The sequence below is a fragment of the Panulirus ornatus genome, chromosome 3, assembly GCF_036320965.1.
Source record: "Panulirus ornatus isolate Po-2019 chromosome 3, ASM3632096v1, whole genome shotgun sequence".
NCBI classification, from domain to species: Eukaryota; Metazoa; Arthropoda; class Malacostraca; order Decapoda; family Palinuridae; genus Panulirus; species Panulirus ornatus.
The window spans coordinates 73,796,649-73,814,361 of record NC_092226.1 but is presented as its reverse complement, the minus strand read 5'-3'; the positions used below and the strand labels follow the sequence as shown (position 1 = coordinate 73,814,361).

Below are 17,713 nucleotides of genomic sequence, written 5' to 3'. Positions count from 1 at the left end.
ATATATATATATATATATATATATATTATATATATATATATATATGAATCAATATTTTGCTTATTCACTCACTTATTTATCTTGCTTTGAATTCCTCTTTGGGTATTCACCGTCACCACTTTGATACAAGCTTTGCTCACGTAAAGACAATTTTGAATATTCTCATCCACAATGCTTGAGGTTCATTCTTCTTGGACAAAGTAACACGTGAATTCTCAGCATGGAGAATTCATCGTTGGGACCAAGGACGGAGTACTTTTTCCATCTCTGTGACTACAGATACCCCTCACCACATCCTGCAGGTCCTTCTCTTCCTCCTCCTCCTCCTCACCTTCCTCATCCTCTTCCTACCTGGAACGTATTGATCCCAGTAGTGCTGGTTCACCTGCATCATGATCGCCAACTCAACTGACACTGTAAAAAAAGTAGTTTTTTCCCTTATGTATATACACCACTTTTAACTCGCATAATTTTTTTAATCTCTTGAACTGTAATTTTCTACGTATTTTGTATTGGTAACTTATGACATAATTCCTTGTCGTGTGCGGACGTGTTTCTTAGATAGAGACCGTGTTTCAGAAATACGCCCGCTATGATGTCTCGCTCCACCTCAAGTCGTGTCTGCTGGAGGCATGACATGTCTACTGAATCTTTTATCAATGATCGTACGTGGGTGTGTGTGTGTGTGTGTGTGTATGTGTCAGTGTGTGTACGTATTTACTCGTACAGTACGTGGAAGGAGTTCTACACTTGTAGAGCCCCCAACACTTGAACACCCTTTGCTGTTGTACAGTTTTTCAAACTTTGGTACTTTATTAGCATTTGCAAGATCATCAGTTAGATTATCATTCCAATCGTCCATTAGTCTGATAATATTAAAGTATTTACTCAAATCTTTTCTAACAGTTTTGGCTTAGTTTCATGTCATGGTATGTAGTTCATCTCCCAATACGTCTTTCGACTTTACACTATCGTTGTCATTGAACAGGTTTAGAAATTTCAAGGTTTTGATCAACCCGCCCCTTACTCCTCTCTTCAAAGGTGGTAAAATGTATAACCTCTGACTCTTCACTGTAACTCAGCTCTCTTAATTCTCGTACCATCTTTATTGTCCTCCTCTGGACCTTTTCTATTTATTTCTTTGTATTTCCTGAAGTGCGTTGACCAAAATTGAGAGGTATATTCTACTGGGCCTTATATACGCTGTGGATAGTTTGCTGAGTATTTCATTATCCACGTACTCGAATTTAATTCTAATGTTGCCAGCAGGCAGTTTGCTGTCATCACTCGCTCTCTTTAAGTTGGGACTATGACGTCAGATTAGAGACAATGACAGTTTCTCAAGTCCCTCACACCCACACAGATTCCTGCAGCTTATTCCCTGCTGAATCATTTTCATTCTGAGACCTTCTTTCATATTGTCTCAACCTTATTGATTTTCATCTACCTGGGTTGAATTTCATCGCGTAGTATCAAACCAACTTTGGAGTTTGTTTATGTCCCCTTGTAAGTTGATGCAATCCTGATCATTCTTTACGTTCTACATGTTTCTTGATTTTCGTATTGTTGGCGAATTGCGAGTCTCTATAGTGAGTCCTCTCCCTGGTTCGTTGACGTAGATGATGAAATACAAATTCATATATAAATCCGGTTCTTATGGCAAGTCATTTACATACATCGAAGGACGCCTTTTGGGACACTACCAATCGACTTCGGGAAGACTTTTCGTGCTTGCCTCTTAGTAGTTCATTTCCACGAAGTCATTTTCTCTTCATCGAAGTCTTTGCCCCTTTTTTCTCCCCTTATGCCAGAAGACTCCCAGCATGTTCACCAGCCTCCTTTGTGGTATACCGTCAAATGCTTTCTGGCAGTCCAGGAAGATAATACAGTCTACTAATCTTTCTCTTTTGTGTAAATCAGATTCTCTCTCTCTCTCTCTCTCTCTCTCTCTCTCTCTCTCTCTCTCTCTCTCTCTCTCTCTCTCTCTCTCTCTCTCTCTCTCTCTCTCTCTCTCTCTCTCTCTCTCACAGGAGTATAAGAGATTTTTCTACATATGATCCCCTTTCCTTTAAGCCATGTTGTCCTTGATTTAGATGGTTTCATCTTGGAAAGTTAAGTCATTTATCTTGGACTGTGTTTTGCAGACCGTGTTCGAGAAGAGAGACCCGTCTGTAATTCAGCCCATTGTCCCATTGTCCTTTGTTAAAGATAGGCACTATATATATATATATATATATATATATATATATATATATATATATATATATATATATATATATATATATTCTGTCTTGTCCATAACATTCTTTTCCAAGGTTCTCTGTTCATTCTTCCTGATCTTGAAATACTCGTTTTTTAGTTTCTTACTCCAAATATCGGCTGGCTGTAGGACCTGAATCTCCTCGGTCGTATATATTCCTAAGCTGTTTTGCTTTTAGTGTTCGTGTGTGTAGTGTTTGTGCATTATGGGGGGGGGGGGAGAGTTCTACACTCGCGTCTGCATTTCTCTTCGTCTCGGTTATGATCACCCTTACGTCAGGGACTTGATTAATGTATTAAGTTGGCTGTGGGCTGCTTACCCATTGCGGAACTTCGAACATGGAACTGTAAGGTTAATATGTCAGAACACTACCCACTATGCGAGGGAGGTTCGTATGTGAGAGGGAGAGATTCAATCGCCACGCGTCCTAGGACCGAGTCAGTTATTATTTTTTGTGGGGGCTGTCAGTCAAGAGGGAGGTCCCGGGCGCAGTATTGGTGGAGGGGCTGCTGCTGCGGGTGTGTCGACCAGTACCTGCAGTCAACCATGTGTTTATGGTGTATCGCTAGCGTCTCTCCCTGACTTAAAGGCGAGCGCCCGTACCACTTGACCCGACTCTCCCGCCCTCCTGCAACTGGTGTTGTTGACTTGCCATTCATACCAGCCTTCCTCCTCCCTCCTTCCCTCACTCACTCCCTCCTTCACTCACTCACTCCTTCATCCATTTTTTATCGTTTTTTTTTATCTATATCTTTCGTTATTTCTGTACGTGCGCCGCCAACACATCTGGAAAAAATCTATAACCCATTGTCTTTTTTGTTTTTCAGATCTGTGTTCTGTTATTGTATTGTCCGTTCCCAGTAATTTACTTAATTTTTGTCTTAGGCAAAGACGTTGTTTGTTGTACATTTCGTCGTTTTATTTTCTTTCATTTTCTTGTGTTTTCTTTATTTTGTTTTCAGTCCGTGAAATACGTTTTGTGAGTTGAACTCTATAAAAAAAAATCACATTCTTTCGCACACAAATAGAGGCACACAGTCTGACTCTCTTTCATAGTCCCTGCCACCTGTCCAATACTCTCTCTCTCTCTCTCTCTCTCTCTCTCTCTCTCTCTCTCTCTCTCTCTCTCTCTCTCTCTCTCTCTCTCTTTACCCAGGATGTGAATGTGTGAGGGAGGAGGCAAAGATTGTACGATATGCCAAAGCTTCAATTGACGTTGGTACCACATAGATGGACACCAGGTGGAAAACATTGATTGTGTTAACTGCAGAACATCTGGTGGCTGCTGAGACCCCGAGGCGTGGACTTGGCTGGTGAGGTAGTAGGTGTTGATAATTCCTGGAATCATTTGCCTTGGATGTGTTCCGTGTGTGGACGAGTTTCGTTCGCTCTTTTTTTCCCAGTAGCAGCAGCGCGTGGAGGAGGGTGGGTGGGAGTACTGAACAGATCGGTCAGAGGCGGTCGAGCACGTTCAAGACGCTGACGAAGTTAGGCCCTGGAAATGGTTCCGCAGCCTACCGCTGGTGATTTGTTTGTTTTTGTGTTTTCTTACCTTACAGCAGGTGATATCCTTCATAGACTCAATGGGCGTAGTAGCTAGCTATCTGGCCCCTTCATAACCGATCGCTGAGTCGAATCCCGTACCTCGGTTATCTGGTTATCCAGCAGTCCTGGTTCATTCACTGTGATTCGAAGCTTCACCTGCTAAGTTGACAACACTGACTCACGCTACCCGTTCTTAGTATTTCTATATTTTCCTGCCCTTCGAGAAAATTTCGTCGTATGTACTAGTAAGTAGATACTCTCTTTCTCTGTAAATCATTATTATTATTATTACTATTATTATTATTATTATTATTATTATTATTATTATTATTATTATTATTATTATTATTATTTGTGCTGCAGCTCCGAGGCTTCGCTACATTCATTAGCAGGAACGCGATGGACTCCTTTGATGAGAGAGTTCTTTGACTAGACTGTATCTTCTTTCGTTGACTTACGATGATACAGCCTCGCCAAAAGTGACTTTTTACTCACATGAAACAAAAGGATTGGAATATATATATATATCGTTCCTGGATGTTCATCTTAAAGGATTTTTCTGGTGACGTTAAAAAAAGAAAAAAAACACTGGTCCCCTTCAATCCACTGTTCCCCTTCAACTCACTGGTTCCCATCAACCCACTAGTCCTCTTCAACCCACTGGTCCCCATCAACCCACTGGTTCCCATCAATCCACTGGTTCCCATCAATCCACTGGTTCCTATCAATCCACTGGTTCCCATCAATCGACTGGTTCCCATCAACCCACTGGTCCCCATCAACCTACTGGTCCCCATTACCCACTGGTTCCCATCAATCGACTGGTTCCCATCAAGATCTCACATATCATCATATATCTTCTACAGGCAGACAGTCATGGTTCTTCCCATTATCTTCACCCGCTGTTATCACCTCCTTGGCGTCCCTATGTCGTACAGATTTTTGTATATAACAGGTTGATATGATCCCCAGCTTAATGCATTCCGAAATATCCCTCTTATTTTTTTCTTAACCCAGGACTTGTCTTAAATTCCGTCCTGCCTCAATGGTGCTGTAGACAGGTGTACTTGGGCAAGGTAGACAGGTATATCTAAGCAAGTAGACAAATGTACCTGGGCAAGACAGACATGTAGGTGTACCTGGGCAAGGTAAACAGATGTACCTGGGCAAGGTAGACGGATGTACCTGGGCAAGGCGGACAGGTAGATGTACCTGGGCAAGATAGACAGATGTATCCTTGGAAAGGCAGATAGGTGTACCTGGCAAGGTCAACAGGTGTACCTTGGCAAGATAGATAGGTGTACTTGGGCAAGATAGACAGGTGTACCTTGGCAAGATAGACAGGTGTACTTGGGCAAGATAGACAGGTGTACCTTGGCTAGACAGATGAGAAAATGCAGTCGCCTCTGAGGTTTCTCTGTCCCACTAAGCGTGTAGCGTGAAGGCTGTGAGTCACGGTGCTTCGTCAGGTGTGTGTGTGTGATGTGTCATCAGCCACATTTCATGACATCATGCAGGATAACTTCATTCTCATGGCCACTACAAACATGCATCCAATCCACCTGTCCGTGCCTCCGAACACACTCCACACATACAATCCATCCGCCCACGTCTCCTGACAGACTCCACACGTGCCTCATCCACCCGCCCACGCCTCCTTATAGACTCCACACGTGTCTACTCCTCCATCCACCACACTCCACACACACACACACACCCTCCATCAGTCTCGCTAAAAACTCACCTCACAACAGGACTTTTTTGCCGTCCACTATAACTTCGCGTACAATGAAAGTTGGTCCCATAGCCTTCCTTTGGAGCGCCCCTTCCGTACACCAGGTGTCGGTGCTCACTGTAGCTCCTATGTTCGGCTTCACCCTAGCCCACCCTGGTCCACCAGGCTCAGGAGTGCGTCAGGGTAATATGCGCACCACCCCCTCACCCCACCTCAGCCCCACCACCACTCCGTCCTCCTACCCCCCATCCTCTGCTACTGAGGACTTTGGGTCTCGTTCCTGTGTTGACCTCAACATGTGACCTCTCCTGACCAACCCCCACCCCCACTAGACATATCACCCCCAACAACAACCCTGTCAGTGTTTACCTTCATTGTATACAGCACTCAGGCTTTCACATCCCTTTCCCTCAATTTCGATAATAAAACTTTTTCACGTCAAAATACAATGTTTTCACTAATTTACCTATTTACCTAACTAACATATATATATATATATATATATATATATATATATATATATATATATATATATATATATATATATATATATATATAGCGGTGCGAGACTGGCCGGTGCTTCCTTTAGTTTCCGTGAGGCGACCAGTCACATGAAGATTGGTCGTTAAGATACACTTCTTTCCTCCTTGCTCATCGAAGCTCCAGAATTCCATTTCCTTGCTTCGTCTTTCTGTCTTTCTTTAAACCTTTCCCTATCTAAGACTTGGGTCTACGAACATCTGCGAACTCAGATTAATCCCTTCTGATTTTTTCTTTCATTTTAAATCAGTTTTATCTAACCTTTCCAGCTAACATGGTTTCCACAGGAGCATACCCTCACCCATGCCATGTTGGCTACTGTATATAAGGAGGTAGGGGGAAAGAAACGCAACGCTTCGGCTGGTTAGCTTTCACAACTCACCACAAGCAATGATCACACAACCTCTATTCAGTCTCGAGCGTTTGACTTTGATATACTTTACATGGTCTAGTTGCTCAACTCGTCCTGCGAAAAAAAAAAAAAGAATATATTCAGGAAAGCCATTTCGAACCTGCTTCGTTCAAATGGCTTGATCGCTACATCACCTCGCATCATCTGCACAGTCATGACTTTCCTCATCACGAAAACAGCGAAGCAACAGGTGTCCTTCATTGCTTGTATTATCACACGTGAGAAAGGCAGAAAAGGAAAAAGAGATCTGTTGGAGTGTGATGGCTAAAAACCTGCTCGTCCAAAAGGCCCAGAAATACACAAGGCTCAACGCACGTAAAGTGGCTATAAACTCATACACCAATCGTTAGCGAAAAACATCAGTGCGAACACCGAGACGATCGTGCGTGTACATCACCCGCATTTCGCCCTCCTCCATCCCATTAAACCAGTCCCTGCAGCCACAGTTATCAGTTATCAAGCAAATAATTTTCCTAGTCTGTGTTTAAGGACTGGTCCCACGAAAGCGATGCAGTGGACCTCTTTATTCCCACTGGAGTAAGAGCCTGACCCACTAATAATTCATAGAACATATGGAGATAAAATAATCGAGCTGCGTATGAGCGGTATGATAATGAGACAGTTCGGTAAGAAAAGACAGAAAACTATTGATGAAAATATTCAACGTATAGATAAGCAAAACTGAATATACTAGCGTTTCGCATAGTTACCAGCCAAACAAAAGGATATAGACAAGTTAGAGAATTTTAGATTCAATTCATAAGTACTATTGAGGCGATGGAACATCTGATCAGCCTTGAATGGTTTTAAAGAACTCAAATATTACAACTTTGGAAGAAAAAGAAGAGAAAGACCCATGATACGCAGTGTGTGGCAACCGGATAAGGAAAATACAGATTTATTAAGATTGTAAAAATACTGTGGAATTCAGAGGTAAATATACGAGAGGGCGACAAGAAAGCTAGAAAGGCTATGTAAATATTCCATCTGACGAAGTAAGAAACATATGTATAGGTCAACTAAAGAATCATCTAAAAGAAAACTTGACACATGGTTGAAGTCAGTCCTAGATGAACTGAGAACAGACGATTATTTCACCAACGGCAACGGCAGATAAAAACAGTATTGTTGAACAAACAAGACGTGCGGTGAGCGCTACGCGCTGGCCCTGTCTTTAGGCAAAAGATCGTCTCAGTTACGTGGTTAAGTACTCTCTCTCTCTCTCTCTCTCTCTCTCTCTCTCTCTCTCTCTCTCTCTCTCTCTCTCTCTCTCTCTCTCTCTCTAAGTCTCGGCTCTTGGTCATCATCCTTTGTGAGGCGAGCAAAAAGAAATAATCAGAAAGGAATCACTCTTAGTGGCACCAGATAAGGCAGATGATGAAGTAGCTGAAACAAATGATTAAGAGAAAATATCATGGCTGGTTTTTTTCTTTTTTTTTCAGCGAATTTTTCAAAAGGATGGCTGTTCACAGTCAACCATAACTGATGAGAGACCAAAAAACAGTCATAACACAGACTTTATCATGTAAGGAAGTTGCTGAATAAGAGGGAAGCATTGACAATGTGGAAATGATCAAAAGGGAAAGCAGAAGAGCGTACTGTGGACTTACTTAATAGGGAAGGTAAACAGTACAACTGCATCAGTAAATATAAAGGACGTACACATTACTTAATCGGTCAGTTCAAATTTGTGTGAACATTCACTTTTGGGCAACGAAATAATCTTGTGGAAGTGGTGTCCAGGGTGTAGTGAAGATGAGGGTGTGGTGGAAGTGGTGTCCAGGGTGTGGTGGAAGTGGTGTCCAGGGTGTGGTGAAGATGAGGATGTGGTAAAGATAGACTTCGGCCTGACCTGTAAAGGTTTAGGACATAGTACCATAGTGTGAAGGATGTAGTTTAGAACGTGTAAATGTAGTATCGTCTGCCTCCACCCTGAAGATAATGGCGAGTGATGGAGCAGATGGAAACATCTAGTCTTCGATCACGAATATATGATGTTTCAGTGACGAATTGCTTATTGGGTCTAACAATACTTCGTTACCTGTTTATGCAGAATGGGGAAGGAGTTCTACACTCGTACTACATTACTGTCATAACTTCTGCATGATGTCCAGACTCACGAGTGTATGCATGTGTGTGTGTGTGTACGTGTATTCCAGGCTGTAAGAACAATTCTTTCATCTGCTCTGCGTCTCCCATGTCTTTTGAAAAGATAGAAAGAAAACCTGGAATCAGTCTGCCAAGACTGCAGGTAAAACATCATCATATGATAATCGGAATTGTATCTGTACGTCAGTGTTGAAGGCTGGGAGCACTGTGACTGTCCTCATTCCTGTTCCTCTGGTGAGAGAGAGGCACTGTTGACTGGGCACTGCACTGTTGACTGGGCACTTCACTGTTGACTGGGCACTGAACTGTTGACTGGGCACTGCACTGTTGACTGGGCACTGAACTGTTGAGTGAACACTGAACTGTTAAGTAGGCACTGGACTGTTAAGTGGGCACTGGACTGTTTAGTGTACTCTGGACAGTTCAGTGGGAACCAGACTGTTCAGTGGCCACCAGCCAGCTTGTTGGAGTAGTCCTGAGGCTACACGAACTCGCTTCCAAGAGTCTTTAAGATAATGTTAATATCTCTTAGGTTCCCCGGGAAGAGCTGTGCACCTGACTGTGTGTGTGTGTCTCCCTCAGGACGGGTGTGAGGTAGACGTGCGAGACCTCCAGGAGTCTCGGGGATACCTGGAAGGGACGACGAAGAGCTACATGGAACGCATGGGGGAGCTCATGGCCACCAGGCTGGCCATCAGTGATACAGAAGGTAAGGCATCCTTGACTGGCTGGAGATTGATGTGTTTTTAGTCTCTTGACCACGATGGTACGACCCTTGGGCATGATGGAGCCTGGCCTTTGACCTGACCTATACCCACCCCTACCTCAATGGTCATACAGTCGTCTTCAGGGGGGGTTTAAACGACAAGATTTCGCTGTAATTGTCGTTGGGTGAAAGGGGTGGCAGAGACAGCAATAATGACTGGCATCGCTTGACTGTAATATTGTGTTGTAGGTATCATGATAAATGGTTTCCATCAACAGGTAACTGTTGGTCTGTTTCAAACGGGCAGTCAACAGAGGTAAGTTTCTCTTTCAACAATAGCTCGGATATGTCGTCACCCGGAGCTTCCACAAAACTCCGCCTGCACCTTGCCACATCTCTCCTCTCACCCACTGTAGAGCAACCACTCGACCATTGCCTCTCACTCAACTCTCCCAAACTTTCTCCAGCCCTCCCACACTCAGCCTTCCCAGTTAGGGAATTGTCAAGAGATGAATCCTAGTAATCTCCTCATTATCCTTCCCTCCTACTTAGAATATTTTCTTTAATTTCCTGTTGATGACGATTTTCAGGACTTTAAGGCAGGGAGAAGCGGCAACGAACATGTGACGTCACTAGACGGGTCATGTGAGACTGTTTACCTAACAGTATCAGTGTTGCCAGGTCCGGGAAGGGACTTGTTTGTCAGTGAAGAAGAGAAAAATCCGTAAAATTTGATTTGATTTAAATGATAAAACTATTGTAAATACTTTTTTTTAGTTTAATTCTGGAATTTTATCTCAATTTTTTAGGTCTGTGTTTATTTTCTACTTTTTGTTATAGAGTTTCTAAGACGCGTATAGGAATTTCCTATTGTTGTAAGGAAAAAAACTCCGTCATAATTCTGTTGCGTCAGACAATTATTATCAACATCAACCCGCACCCAGTGGGGCCCTCACACCACAGTGACAACGGCCTTGTCCACTCTGGCCCTCCGCCCTTTACCCTGAAGTGATTAGATATCGACGAGGAATATTCCATCCAAACACGTGATATTCTTATATCAAAGTCACGCTGCCTTAAAGCTGTGTGCGCACTGCGATGAACGCATCGTAGCAACACATCGTGTAGCCAGGCAGCGATAGACGGACTGGTCCGGGTGGCAAGGTGATACGCAGCGTTTATCGACCCTGGGTTGTGAGTTCGATCCCCAGCAGAAAACACACACACACACACACACACATATATATATATATATATATATATATATATATATATATATATATATATATATATATTTATTTATCCCTGGGGATAGGGGATTAAGAATACTTCCCACGTATTCCCTGCGTGTCGTAGAAGGCGACTAAAAGAGGAGGGAGCGGGGGGCTGGAAATCCTCCCCTCTCTTTTTTTTTTTTAATTTTCCAAAAGAAGGGAACAGAGAAGGGGTCAGGTGAGGATATTCCACAAAGGCCAGTCCTCTGTTCTTAACGCTACCTCGCTAACGCGGGAAATGGCGAATAGTTTGGGAAAAAAAAAAAAAAAGATATATATATATATATATATATATATATATATATATATATATATATATATATATATATATATATATATATATATATATATAGGTGTTACTGGATTCTGCTTGTAAGTGTTTGCATCGCGAAAGAGAAGTCACTTTCAGTGATGTGTGTCATCTTCGGTAACGAGAAAGAAGTACAGTCCCGGAGAGGGTCGTCTGGCTCCAAAGTCCATCATTCCCTTGCTCCTACTTGGGGAGCAGTTTAGAAGCTGCAGGAGCCCCATAAAAGATGTCCTAGGGTTGAATAATAATAATAATAATAATAATAATAATAATAATAATAATAATAATAATAATAATAATGATAATAATAATAATAATAATAATAATAATAATAATAATAATAATGATAATGATAATAATAATGATAATAATAATAATAATAATAATAATAATAATAATAATAATAATAATAATAATAATGATAATGATAATAATAATGATAATAATAATAATAATGATAATAAGGACACCGGGATATAAACAGGGCAACTAACTCGCCGAAATTCATTACCCAATACATAATAACGATTCGTGTCACCATCATATTATATCATCTTCATAAACGTATTAGATATTCAAGTTTTTGTTTGAAATAGTTTTCAGGGTGTATGGTACGCAAATTAAGAGTCAGGTCATCTTTCAACAGAGGGAAGTGTGAGCAACTTTTGGGAGTCTGATCACCCATCATCTCGCCTGCTGCTCCCGGTACCCAGGTAGGTCCACCCCTGCTGCGGGAGGTTCCTCCCTCGCTCTCACTAAAGTGATTTCGTTAAAGATAATTATTTCTGCCATAAAGTAACCAACTCTAGTACCCTTATATTTACGAGATTGATTATTTTTAGTGTAGAGTAATTGTTTATTTGTATACTTATTTCTAGCAGAATTGATCGACCTTCAATTTTCAGCATCAGGAGACTGGAGGCTCTGGAGCCAGTAGTGGCCAAAACACGACTCCACGACCCTCGAAGACCCACCCGTCCACTTAGACCTCCACCCAACCTGTACTCCTCCGTCAGAGCCGCCCACATCATCCAAAGAGGAACGTCACATCTGCAGAGGTCACCCCTCGCTCGCAGAGACAACAAATACAGCGACCAGATGAAGCACAAGAAAAGGGAAAAGGATGATGAGAAGTACCTTCAGTGCCTTCAAGATGACAGGAATAAGGACAACAAACATATCTTATACTGCGAGACCAGAAATCCTTACGATGGATGTGATAATTATCTGTGGGTTAGAGGATCCACGAATGTAGACCCCATCGAGTTGCTCAACGACCCATTCCAGTCTGGCAATGTCCCATACCATCACTACTCCTCCCAGCCCTCACAGCTGGACATGGGTCACTGTGTCGACCATCGGTATTCATCTCAACCCTCACAGCTAGACGTGGGACCCTGTGAAGACCTCTTGGTCTCTGGAGAGGAGGTTGTTTTAAGGCTATCAGTGCCTCCTGTGCCCAGAGTGAGTTCCGCTACCAGTACTTCTGGGGAGGGAACACAAGGCTCACTCCCACCTCGTGGAGGCAGCACCCGCAAGTCCAGCAAGAGGGTTGGTGTGAGCAAAGGCACTGCTGGAACCAGAGACGTCGACGAGGAGCAGCTATGTGCTGACATTGCCGCTTGTGATACCCTGTTCCTAGACACCTTTGCTCAAGAGACTCCCGAGCTGATAGCAGCGAGGAACCTGAAAGGGAAGGTGAAGAAGAAGAAATCCGTCAAGGCGGCCGGAGGAGCCAGGGACTCGGAGAAGAGAAAGGAAGACAAGCCGGGGAAAAATAACAGCGAGGGAAGCAAAGAAGCTGAAGACACGAAGAAGAACCTGAATGTGGACAACGAGAATGAGAAGGTGTATGAAAGTACACAGTCTGACGGGAAAGTGAAGAAGAAAATCAAAATCGTTATTGGTAAGAAAACCAAAAGCAAAGTAACTAAGAAGACGTCACCAGAGAAAGTTACTTAGGTAATTTCACACACACACACACACACACACACACACACACACACACACTTCACTGATCTCTTGTGTCAACAGACAAGCCATTTACTTTCATACTGTTTTCGGTCCAGCACACATCTTTCCAAGATGATTCATGATCACACAATAACAAAATTGAAGTTACAAAGAGTGACATACACAGACTCAAGGTCCAAGCGAGATGGTCTGGCTCTAACACTACTAAAAAGAAGTATATTTGTTACCTTTTTCCTTTGAGATCATTATTTTTAAGCCATTGCTTTCCACTTGGCTCTTGTCTGTTGATCAAGTTACAGAAAACTTTTTGCGGTGTATAATGACGAAGCTCAACTCATGACCAATGTTTGGCTCTGTCAGCCAGCCACGACGTCCTTCTGTAGCATTTCCACATTTGTACTTGTAGACCTTTGGTGTAGCTACCTGCCACTCTGTGCTTAATGTAAGAGAGTAAATAAAAAACTTTAAGGTTGGGGGTTTTCTTTTGTGAAAGGGAATGTTTAGTATGTTTATACCACAGTCTGATGCACGAGAGTAGGATGAAAAAATAGTCTTTGGAAAATATATGGTTTTATTGTCCTTTTCATTTGATTTAACGGAAAATGAGAAACACTGTATGGTAATAAGAATCATGAGTGAAGCATGGTAACTGGAGGAGAAATGGGGGTGTTGAGGAGGCTAGGGTTTCCTGGGGAGGAGCTGCAGTGTGATTGGGAGGGGATACAGATTGTGGTAAGGGTGACTTAAGAGTATTGAGGGAAGGGTTGAGTGTGATAGGCGAAGCTAGGGTGTATCATTGGAGCTTAGATGTGGTGGGGAAGCTTGGATGTACTGGGAGAAGCTAGAGTGTGGTCAGGTAGGCTGGGGTGAAGTGAAACTAGATATTAGTAGGGGAGATGGGGTGTACTTGGGGAGCTAGAGTGTGGTGGGGAGAGACTAGGGTGTATGCTAGAGCGTGGTAGAGGAAGGCTGGGGTGGACTAAGGGAACTAGGTTGTTACTGGGGAGGCTGGTAAAGGAAAGTTAAAGCTGGGGGATGGTTGACACACTGATGAATGATGGTGAGATGTGGCGGGGAAGGCTATGGCGACATGCTGCTACATTGTCTGTATTTCTAACCTTTTCTTGGTCATCGAACTACCACAAACCCTTCATAAAATTTATCTATTCTTTAACTCCTGAAGTCTGTCCCTCCAAGAAAAAAAAATCCTAAATTCTTCAACTCCAAAAGCCTATCCCTATAAACAAGAGAGATGGTCCTAGCTTTAATTCCATCTAGCAGATCTTGGACCTGCTATAATTCTATACTAATTCCACGATAATTACCGCTATGTTATCTCTCATTTTTCATGTAAGATTAGCAAGGAAGTTGTTCAAATAACTATAATCAGTTGGTTGGTTCAAATCACTAAATAGTACAGGACATAATAGGTACTGTAACCGATAGAATATATGTCAGTTACATGTGTATACAGCAAGATATATAAAACTCACAACACCCCCGGACATCACAGATATTGGTTCTCATTAAACCGTCAAGGAGTACATTGCTGTATGCCCTGAACTCGATCATTTCAAACGCATTGGCCTGGTTTACTGTAAGATTTCCGATCTTATACATATTGTTGTTCTTTAGTCTAACACTCACGTACATGCAAAGTTTGTTCACCTCTGATTGGGAACGGTGTTTCATGTTACTGTTTGAGTGTTACATTACACCCACTGAGTTTTGCAATTCATTGTATATCTTATACATTATTACACTTAGGATTTGAACCAATCATGTATCACCAGAACCAGCAATATTGCTTTTTTCAATATTTCTTTAACGGAGCGACGACCTCTCGGGGTCGCTTGGCTCGTTCGAGTACAGCCACTGTATTATGCCCACTGTACACTCTGTACGTACCTCCACTTACCCCCTTGTAATTAGATAATCATTAAAGCAATCTTGCCTGATTATGCCAAAGAAATGAGTTTAGTTGCAAGCGAGTCATGGAAAGGCAAGGGTGAGGAAATGCACCGTGGTAAAAAATTTAGAACGTTTTTTCTTATATTTTCTTATTTAATAAAGAACAGATAACTGTAAAATCATAAAACGTAAGCAGCATCGAGAGTCGGCAACATAAGCCATTGGTCGGCAGGTCGCCGCCTCGCTGCACGCGTTACGCAACCTGCCTTTGCACACGACACGTCGTTGCACCAGGTATAAAAGCCTGTGCTTGCACGGGACTGGCGTCTTCAACGCAAACACTCCTTCCTTCGTTGACTTCCCTGCACCAGGTACCTCTTCAACCGCCATGCCTTGTGGATGTGGAAGTAAGTCATATGTTAGCTCATTCTCAAGAAATAGTAACTTAGGCTTGTAAATAACTAGCAATATAGGCTTGTAAATAACTAATTCTATGCTAGTAAATTGTTTTCACGACTCTGTTGTGTGGCCAGGCGCTATGTTGGATATTAACGTATGGTGTGGTTGCCCACAGCTCCGTCTAAATGTGGGTCTGGCGCCTGCTGCTGCGGCTCCACCTGCAGCTGCACCAACTGCCCCAGCAAGAAGACTTGCTCCTGTGCTGACGGTAAATGTAAGTACAACAGATGAGGTTCTACACCCCCCCCCAACCCTCATCCCACTCTCGTGTATATGTGAACACCCCCCCCCCCCCACCTCCCTTACCTCGTTCATGTCATATTTGTTCACCATTTAGCCACTTTTGTGGTGCAGTGGTGGATGCTTCATCATTATATAGGAAGGCCTATAACCAGGTTTACCATACGAATTCTTATGTGTATGTATAACCGTATGGATGCATAGAGGTAGATGTATCCTAGGATGCATATATGGCTAGGTTTGCCATAAGATACATATAATTAGATTTAATCAAAGGGGTGTATATACCTAGGTTTGAAATTAGGGATACACATAGCTTGGTTTTAACAAGAATGCATAAAGCTGGTTTACAATAATGAATATAACGAATGTTTTGATGTTGACTGACATCTTCGGCTCCATTTCTTTATCATCGTTAACTTGACAACTAGCGAGCCTCGTTATCTACAGCGTAATAAGTCTTTATCAAGACAATATAGTCTCCTTTTCACTCTCCTTCGCCTTGGAAGTCGGCCCATAGTTTATCATCTAATCTTATCTTTCACCTGACCTGCCTCCTCCTCGATAGTTGTAGACCTCAGGTCACTTATTGTTGTAGTTACGTAATACATATATTACGTCTTGTAGCGTTAATGTACAGTGTTGTGAGGGGTCTTGTGCCTACATGTGATTAGTTTGCACAGGTCGAGAAGGGAGCTGTACTCTTGGGGAGGTGGGGTTCACACACTCCCATCTTTGTTTACATTATGGGTGCTCGAGACAAATACACTCCACAAGTAGACGATATCGTATCTAATACTGATAACTGAGGAGGATTCTATGATAGACGACAGTGCATGGATTGGATGATAGCGCGTGAATTATAGGGAAAAAATTGTTTTCGTATCTCCAGTTGACTCGCCCAAACATTTTTTTTTTCTCATTTTCATATCACCAGCATAACCAGTCTGTCTCTCTACTACACACTGTTCTGTTGAACAGTATTTAGATGAGGCTAGTTTGATATTTAAAACTATTTTGTTTTTACCATTTCACTTCCTCGATAAAAAATAAATATTATTATGCCTGTGTTTGATACAGTAGTAGACCACAGTATTAACAGAGTATTATGATTATGTAGTCTTATGCTTACTGAGTCAAAATGGAAACATATGATGTGAGAAGACTAAGATATAGTACTGGCTGTATTAAGTTATAATGATGGGGTGCATACATGATCCATGACGAGGTTATCTGCTGGGCTTAGTAGCAGTTGTTATGTCATGGTCTTCTTTGTGGTACAGACGGGATGGTAAAGCGAAAGGCAATTCCCCATCCTCAAGTGTAATAGTCGGCAAGAAACATAGTCGTAAAGTAACATCATGTAGTATAGAATATACTGCCGTGGAATTTTCCCTGGGAAGTGTAAACTAAAATAGTTCCCCAACTTTGCAGTGTGGCGTTCTCTGGAGAGGAACCTCTCATCGGAAATGGAAAAAGTCAATTTGATGTTAAATAATGAATTAATGTCTATTTTCCCTTAAAGTAATCTTATTTGCGGATGGTAAATATCAATGAAGTATTTGTGTAGCCTTAATCTGAACGTATTGTCCACATTAACATCTGGTTATTTATTCCAATGTTCAGCAACTCCACAACTTCAAAACATTTACCCATATAACTGTATTACATCTAACTTCCTTACAATTTAATATTATTTTGTTTCATGTGAATTTTTTTGGTTATTGTCGAAAATACATAGAATTTTGCTTTTTTTGTCCATGTAATTCTTTATATTGCTTATGTCTAAATGACGGACTTAGTTTTGTTGCTCTTTTCTGCATTTGTTCTGGTTTAGTTTTTTAAGATTACTGACCGAAATTGAAAAAAAGTGTCTTCCAAATGAGGTCTGACCAGGGCTGTTATAAAAATTGAGGATTATATCCCTCGACTTTGATTAATATATCTTATTGTGACACGTAATATTGTGTTAAGCATCAAGTAGAAGCGGCTAGGCTTTCCTTTACGTATATTAGGTCATTAATTATAATCACTCCAGGGTCTTCCTTTTTGGATAATGACTTAGAGCATTTCATATTCATAGTTATGTTTATGGGCTGTGTGGTGTGATGATATTTCAAGGTATAATAATGAGAGGTTTGCATCTTAACCTACAGGCGGGAATGATTGCCAGTGCAGATCTGCTGCCGCCTGCTGTTGTGGTCCCAACTGTAAATGCTCCTCTTGCCCCATGAAGTA

General features: G+C 42.0%; 1 protein-coding gene across 5 annotated transcripts in view; it reads left to right on the top strand.

Moving 5' to 3' along the window:
- The window catches only part of LOC139763653 (cytosolic carboxypeptidase 2-like), a 112,051-nt gene extending 99,150 nt beyond the window's left edge, over positions 1-12,901 (top strand). For all 5 annotated transcript variants that reach the window (XM_071689952.1, XM_071689943.1, XM_071689969.1 and 2 more), the window contains 3 exons: positions 9,184-9,310; positions 11,538-11,604; positions 11,797-12,901. In XM_071689952.1, the coding sequence (XP_071546053.1) occupies positions 9,184-9,310; positions 11,538-11,604; positions 11,797-12,853 (1,251 nt within the window). In that variant the 3' untranslated portion in view covers positions 12,854-12,901. The remainder of the gene's footprint in view (positions 1-9,183; positions 9,311-11,537; positions 11,605-11,796) is intronic.
- The last annotated feature ends 4,812 nt before the right edge of the window (positions 12,902-17,713 follow it).